Below are 7,985 nucleotides of genomic sequence, written 5' to 3'. Positions count from 1 at the left end.
TGAAAAAGCTAAGGAGTAGTAGGATACATGAAAGTGAATGTGTAAGATGATAGATATATACATTTGGCAATAAGTGGTACAAATTTAATTATCACACTATATTTGTATGATTATCAGATCCATTTTTTAAAATTTGAATATGACAGTACATGGGGAATAAGTTGTTTTTCTCATCACTTAAATTAACGGGAAGTTTGGGCGAAAAAATAAATTACAATAAGCTCCTGTTATTTTGGACTTTGTTTCAGAGTCATACATTTCAGTTTAGTTTAGCTCCATTTAGGTCCAGTGTAGTTCAGTTCATTTCAGCTAAATAAAACTTACAGACAGAGTCTAAACTTAATGTTTCCTTTAAAAAAAACAAGATAAGATTTTAGACGGTATTCCAATCAATAACTTAGAGTAGACTAAACTTTAAATCTATTCATGATAAATTACTCTTCCAAGATACTCCTTATATGGTTAATTTCATAATTTGCATGACTCGAATTTGACACGTGATTAACGAACCTAAGTTGAATAACACTTACCAATTATCGTCTTATCGAAAAGACTAATACTAGTGTTATATCATGATTCATGAATCATTGTTAATGTTAAGCTTAATTTTTTAGGTCAGCTAACTAAACTCCTTAATGTAAAGGACAGCAAAAATACAGTTATACAGTATCACAAAAATCAGAAAATGAAAGAGGAAAAACAAAGAATTTACATTAGCTGTGTAAATCTGAGTTTGATAAACCAACAAATCTTTCTCTCTTTTATCTCTGTATCCTTTCATTAGTTTTTTATGGGATTCTGTAAAAATAATTGAGCAAAGACAAATAGCTGCACACATGCAGCAAGCCCTTCATAGCCTTAGCATTGCAGTACCCCAGACCCTGCACACCCTTCTGCTGCTCCAGTGTTGCAGTCATTATTTCTGCACACTTATCTTTGAGAGAGAAACTACTCAAAAACAAAACAAAACATTTAGAGGGAGAAACGACCAAATTACTCCCTCCGTTCCTAAAGTATTATTTTATTTGAATTTTTACGGTTTTTAAAATACGACTTAAAACGTAAATATATCTAATATACCTGTATAGAACTTAAAATGTTAATATTACAAACATACTCTTATAAAGTAATTCCTCTGATTTTTAATACTCTATTCAGTTAGGGGTATTCATCGGTTAAAACCCGGACCGGACCGAAGACTGAAATTTTGATAATTAAAGATCCAAAGACCGGACTGATTATGCTTGGACCGAACACGGACCGGACCGAAAAATCGGTCCAATACCCGGACCGGACCGGTTTGGACCGGCTGTAGACCTGTTTCTATATATTTTTATTTTTTATAAAAATTATGGTAAAAAAGAAAAAAAATATAAAAAAAAAACTATTTCTTTGATGCCTTGAAAGCTAAAATAAAATATATAACAATATAGTAATATTTACACATATAAATGGAGAGAATTAAATTTTTAAATAGGTTATATTATACTTCGGGTAAGGAAAAATCGGTCCGATCTAAAATCGGGTTTTAGACTGGACCAAAGACCGAAAATTGATATTTCTCGACCCGAAGACTGGACCGATTGCCTTCGGTCCGGTCCAGTCCATTTTTTCGGTTCAAACCAATTTTCGCACACCCTTACTATTCACATATTCTATCTTGACTATTGTCGGTGCTTTATACGTAAGATAAAACATAATCATATAGGATCTTGTTAGATTCATCATAATTTGTTTTTTTAAAATATTAATTTTTTTATAATTTTTGCTTAAAGATACTAATGATCAAAGTTTTACATAGACATACGTAAAAGTTACTAACATTACAACGTACAAGTATTAAAAATCGGAGAAAATATATTATTACTCCCTCCGTCCCGGAATACTTGACCTGTTTTCCTTATCGGGTCGTCCCTTAATATTTGACCTGTTTCTAAAAATGGAAATATTCTAACAATATTATATTATTTCTCATTCCACCTTTATTAACCCACCTACCCCCTACTCCATACAAAAAATAATTAAAAATTCAATCCCTACTCTCCCCCATCCCCACCTCTTAACCCACCTCTACTAACTACATTAAAATAATACCCCACTATCAACTACTACCTATTAAAATAAATAAGCCAATTCAAGTCCCTTAAACTCTGTGCCGGTCAAACCGGATCGAGTATTCCGGGACGGAGGGAGTACAAATACGTTAATCTATTAAGAACAGTATAAATTATTAAAAAAAAAAAATTGAAAAAAAAATGAAAAAGGAGGTGGGTAGCAGTAGCAGGCTAGCAGCAGCAGGCAGGAGAACCTCTGCTGATCTGAACCATTAGTTTTATTATCCATCATGTACAGAAGATTCTGCCCAAACCCCAAACACACCCCCTTCTTTCTCTTTCTCTCTCTTAAAACTGGTCCCTTAAAAATAAATATATCTTCCCACTTCACTCATTTCCTCACTCCCATCCCCCCCCCCCCCCTCCTCAAAAGCCATCTCTCTTTTCAGTTTTCCCCAACTTCCCCTGTTCTTTCCCAACTTCTGTTTTTCTTATCACTTCCCCTGTTTTTCTATTCACTTCCTCTGTTTTTCTTTTCATTTCCCCTGTTTTCCTACCCATTTCCTCTGTTTTTTGCTCTGTTTTTTTGGATTGCTCTGTTTTTATAATGAGTACTGCAACTGCTTCACCAGTAGGAGTAGGAGTAGGAGTAGGAGGAGGGAGAAGTAAATTCCCATTCACAGCAACACAATGGCAAGAACTTGAACACCAAGCACTCATCTACAAATACATGGCTGCCGGCATCCCAATTCCTCCAGACCTCCTCTTCACCGTCAAACGCAGCCTTGACTCTTCTCTTTCGACCAAACTCTTCCCTTACCAAACTTCCCCCTGTAAGTTTCTGAAACAAAAACTAGCATTTTTTTTTTTTTTTTGTAGTTGTACAGAATTATGTCAAACGGGCCGTTTGGGTCGGGTTGTAAATAAATTATTCGGGTTGGTCATTTTCGGGTTTTGAATGTACAGATAGTTCAAGAGTCAAGCACAGAAAAACTAGCAGTTTTTAGTTGTACAGATTAGACCCGTCAAACGGGCCACTCGAGTTGGGTTGTAAAATATTTATTCGGGTTGATTATTTTCGGGTTTTGGGTGTACAGATATTTGTTCAAGAGTCAAGCACAGAAAACTAGCAGTTTTAGTTGTACAGAATGTTAACCCGTCAAACGGGTCAGTTGGGGCGGGTTATTAAAAATATCAGGGTAATCCGGGTCAGTCACTTTTAGGTTTTGGGTTTACAAATAATTTTTTGGTTCAGGACTTCAGGTAGAGCAAACGAGTTGAGAGATTTTAAAAAAATCGGTATTATATTTTTATTAGTTTGGGTAAATAAATATACAAAATATGTTCATAAATTAACAATTTTTTCTTGCATTGGCACAAATTATCAAATTTTACTACACAAGTATATATACTTAGTCAAACTTAACCGTAAAAATGGCTTATAAATCAAACTAAAATCATAATATACCTAACAATAGTAACAACAACGCGTTTGCTATGTTTAAAATTCCCCATCATCTAATTTATTACTATAAATACAACGATTGTCAATTGGTCGGATCATAAACGGGTTAAATTGGATTTTGATCATTACTTTTCGGGTTGTTCAAATTCGGAAAAAACCAAGTTACATATCACAAAATCTTGTGTATTTTCATGTCGGTGTCGGGTTCAGGTCGGGTTAATTTTTGACATGTCTATATTGTCGCTAACTTATTTCTTTGACAATATTTTTTTTTAGTGGGATGGAACCCTTATCAAATGGGGTACGGAAAAAAGATAGACCCAGAACCAGGAAGATGCAGAAGAACAGATGGGAAGAAATGGAGATGTTCAAAAGAAGCATACCCAGATTCTAAATACTGTGAAAGGCACATGCATAGAGGCAAGAACCGTTCAAGAAAGCCTGTGGAATCATCATTATCATCACCTTTGAATACTACCAATAATAATTCTTGTTCAAATAATAATAATTCTGCCACAAATTCACCATTGTCAGTTGCAGCATCTTTGACCAATCTCAGTAAAAACCAAAACCAAAACCCATCTTCAGTTTCATCCACTTCTCTGTTTTCTTCTCTTCCTTCTTCAGATTCCTCCTGTAATAATAATAATAGTAGTAATTCTCACCTCCTTTATCCTCATTCTTCTTCACCCTACACCAACAAGGACTATAACAGGTTTGTTTTGTTTTGTTTGATTTTGGTTTGGTTTGGTTTGTTTTGTTTTGTTTGATTTTGATTTAGTTGTCACGTTACTAGTTTAAATTATTACTAATGTTACCACGAGTTGAAAACCCGGATAGTCTAGATTTAGACTAAACCCGAACTATTTTGATATAGTTGTCACGTTACTAATTTAAATTACTAATGTTAGCATGACAATGGAAACCCGGACTGTATGGATTTAGTTGTCACGTCACAAGTCTTAATTGTTCTTGTAGCAATTTAGCATGAGCCTGGCTAAACCCAGACTGTCTGAATTTAGTTGTTACGTTACTAGTTTAAATTTGTAATGTTAGCACGACTATGGAAACCTGAATACTCTAGATTTGATTAGACTATAAAATCGGATTGTCTGGATTTAGTTGTCACGTTACTAGTTTGAATTAGTAATGTTAGCGCGACTATGGAAACCCGAATAGTCTAGATTTGATAAGACTATAAAATTCGAACTGTCTCGATTTAGTTGTCACGTTACAAGTCTTAATCGTTCTTATAGAAATTTAGCATGAGCCTGATTATTAAAACTGAACCGTGTGGATTTAGTTGTCATGTTGCAAGTATTAATTGTACTTGTAGCAATTTAGCCCGAGCCTGATAGCTTGACTATTAAACCCGGACTGTCTAGATTTAGTAGTCACGTTACAAGTCTTGATTACAAGTCTTAATTGTATATACATATAGTAGCAATTTAGCCCGAGTTTGATAGTTGACTATTAAAACTCGTACTGTCTAGATTTAGTTGTCAAGTTACAAGTCTTGATTATAGTAATTTAGCATGATAGCGTGACTATTAATACCCGGAATGTGATTTAATTGTTCCATACTAGTTTCAATTACACTATCAACGTGATAACTGTTTTGTAAAATTTAGTTGGAGGCAATTATAGTTTTTAAAAGGTGTGAATTGTTATACAGGGATAGGTATTACCAAGGGCTGAAAGAGGAGGTAGGGGAACATGCATTTTTCACAGAAAGTTCCGGGTCAAGTATGAGAGGATTTTCCGGGTCATCCATGGAAGACACGTGGCAACTCGGAAACTTAGACCATCATCAACAACAATCAAAACAAGGTGGTGGTTGTGGTGGTGGTGGTGGTGGATACCCTAACTACTTACAACAGCTTCAAACCAACAACACGGCGGCGGCGGCGGCAAAGCAACAACAACAACAAGAGAAGCAATGTTACATATGGGGAAGAGATTTCAACTGTGATTTATCAATGAAAGTTGAAGATGAAAGAGAGAACAACTTCAATGAAAAAACAACCCATCATTTCTTTGATGAATGGCCAATAAAAGGTGGTGGAAGAGGAGGAAGGGATAGTTCATGGCATGATTCTTCATCAACAACTCAACTTTCTATCTCAATCCCAAGTTCTAATTCTCATCACCATGACTTTTTCCTCTCAAATTCAAGAGACTCCTAATTAAAAACAAAAATAATGGTAATTAATTAATTATTATTTTTAATATAATCTTTCTTGTTCATATATTATATCTCATCTTTTAAAGTATCTAACATGCTAAGACTGGGTTGAACCGAAATTATGACAGGCACCCTATTTTACCTTTAAAAAAAAACAAAAATTTAGGAGTATATAATAAGCTATTTTTTGTTTTAATTTTTTTTTCTTTTTTGGAGGGGCTGTTTGGTGTTGGCTTTTCAAGTGACAAATATTTCTTTGTCATATTATGTCCTTTTTATTTAATTAATTGTTTTTATTTTTTTGGCAGATGTGTTGAGAAATTCAAGGGCTGGGTGTGAGTGGGACTCTGAATCAAAGGTCACCAGAAAAAGAGACCTGCTGTTACTGAAACTTGGTGGGTGGCAGGGTGGGGGTCAGTCAGTCTGTTGCTATTTTATTTTATTTCTTAATTTTTTAAATATTTTTTTAGTTTTTAACACTTTTGTGTATTTATTTTCTGTTTAAATCTCTGTAAGTTGTGAGTGATAGGACTTGTAACTGGACCATGTTAGAAGAAGAGAATGCTTTTTTCATTTCTGAAAAGTGTGACTGACTCAAATTATGCTCCATATTTATCTTTTCATATTTTCAGTTTCTTTTTCCCTTTTCAGCATAGTATCATTTTTTAAAAAGAAAAGAGCCCATGTTTTTCTTTACGATTTCTGCAGTGTCATCCTTGTTCAGTGGTCGTCATGTTAATCTTCTTTGTATCGTAGTTCTTTATGTAAAAGACAATTCATGTTTCTTTTACTATTATCTTTTTGTTAGAATATGTCTTAAATTGGTCAAATTTCCTTTAAACAATCCAACACGGCTTTGCAAATCATAATATTAAGCGCTCTACGCCTCTACTCCTTAGTTCTATAAGGAGATATGCTAGTAAAATAAGTGTACATATTAACTAGGTGGCAACAACATAAGTTGGTGGTGTTTGATGAGGAACTCACATTGTAACTTGGAAGTCAAAGAGCTAATAAGCCTCATCAGCTGCGAAATGCTTGAGAGTATATGAAGCGAAAACCTGTATAATTGAGCTGGCTAACCCGTGATCAGTGGCAGAGCCAGGAATTGTACGTTGGAAAGGCGAGGAAAAAAAATAAAGCTAAAAAACAGGTATATGATAATGGGAAGGATTTGAACACTTGACCTAAGGATCCACACTTACTAACACAACAATCAGTAACATTTATGTATTCATTACTACTTATCATTCCTTGTTAATTTTTTTTTTGATATACTGACCTGTAGTGTTCCTTTTTCTTACCTAATTGAAAATAATTAGCTAGGTGGCTTTTTAGGAGGTGTTACATCCCCTTTGTGTGAAAGGCATATGACAGCTTGAACCATTTTGGCAGGTTCTTAAGTTGGTTTTTCAGTTTTCAGAGCTTTTGTTGTTTTAAGACTTCTACTTGTTTGATTACGTTTAGGTTGGGCCCCACAAATGTGCCAGCTTTGGCTTTGCCTGTGTGATAAACTTCAGGTTGTTGAAAACTTTAAATGGTTACTTATTAATTAAACTGCCATTAAAATCTTAGATAGATAGTGTCATAAATTTAACTTGAATCCAATTATTTTTATAGTAAAACTGAATAATAAGACAGGCAATGTTATTTATAAGTATCTTTGAGTTTTGGTATAGTTTAGTCCAATTGGAATCCAAGGTAGTCGAATAATCCAATATAATTATGTCCAATTGGCTTTAGCAATAAACCATACGAGTTAGGATCTTCTCCATTTCTTTTCATATTTTCCATGTACATTTGCACTCGGTACTCCCAATTCGCTTATTGTTTACTCCCTCCGTCCCGGAATACTTGAACTGGTTTGACCGGCACAGAGTTTAATACAAGATAATTGACTTTATTATTTAATTAGATGGTACTAGTTGATAGTGGTGTATTTTTTTATATAGATAGGGAAATGTGTCAACTTTTTAAAGGGGTAGGGGATGGTGCATGAGACCACATAATGACATGTGAAGGGAGTAGTTGATATAATATTAATAAAAGTTCACCAATAGAAAAGATGCAAGTAATCTGGAACGGCTTTATAAGGAAAGCGGTGCAAGTATTCCGGAAAGGAGGGAATAGTTGTTGGTGTTTGATGAATCTCAAATTCATAATGTTTTATACTTCAATATTACCTTTGTCTAGCTTTAATTGTATTCCCGGGCTGAAAATACATGCATAGATAGTGGTCTAATTACAAGGGCTTACGACAGAAGCTCTAGTCGCTTAAGCA

The 7,985-nt window shown here is 34.4% G+C and overlaps 1 protein-coding gene across 1 annotated transcript; it reads left to right on the top strand.

The window, feature by feature from the left end:
• Positions 1-2,455: 2,455 nt before the first annotated feature.
• Positions 2,456-6,329, top strand: LOC110803509 (growth-regulating factor 1). Its single transcript, XM_022009022.2, has 4 exons — positions 2,456-2,887; positions 3,796-4,234; positions 5,195-5,723; positions 6,013-6,329. The coding sequence occupies exons 1-3, from the start codon at positions 2,662-2,664 to the stop codon at positions 5,703-5,705; spliced, it is 1,176 nt and encodes a 391-aa protein (XP_021864714.1). The 5' UTR covers positions 2,456-2,661; the 3' UTR covers positions 5,706-5,723; positions 6,013-6,329.
• Positions 6,330-7,985: the final 1,656 nt, after the last annotated feature.

Source organism: Spinacia oleracea, chromosome 2 (genome assembly GCF_020520425.1).
Source record: "Spinacia oleracea cultivar Varoflay chromosome 2, BTI_SOV_V1, whole genome shotgun sequence".
In the NCBI taxonomy this organism is placed as follows: Eukaryota; Viridiplantae; Streptophyta; class Magnoliopsida; order Caryophyllales; family Amaranthaceae; genus Spinacia; species Spinacia oleracea.
This window is presented reverse-complemented; position numbering and strand designations above follow the sequence as displayed.

Excerpts from the sequence above, each read along its gene's own strand:
- LOC110803509 (XM_022009022.2), top strand. The coding sequence starts at position 2,662 with ATGAGTACTGCAACTGCTTCACCAGTAGGAGTAGGAGTAGGAGTAGGA. Across the intron at positions 2,888-3,795 it reads CCCTTACCAAACTTCCCCCT|TGGGATGGAACCCTTATCAA; the intron begins GTAAGTTTCTGA and ends ATTTTTTTTTAG. Across the intron at positions 4,235-5,194 it reads ACCAACAAGGACTATAACAG|GGATAGGTATTACCAAGGGC; the intron begins GTTTGTTTTGTT and ends ATTGTTATACAG.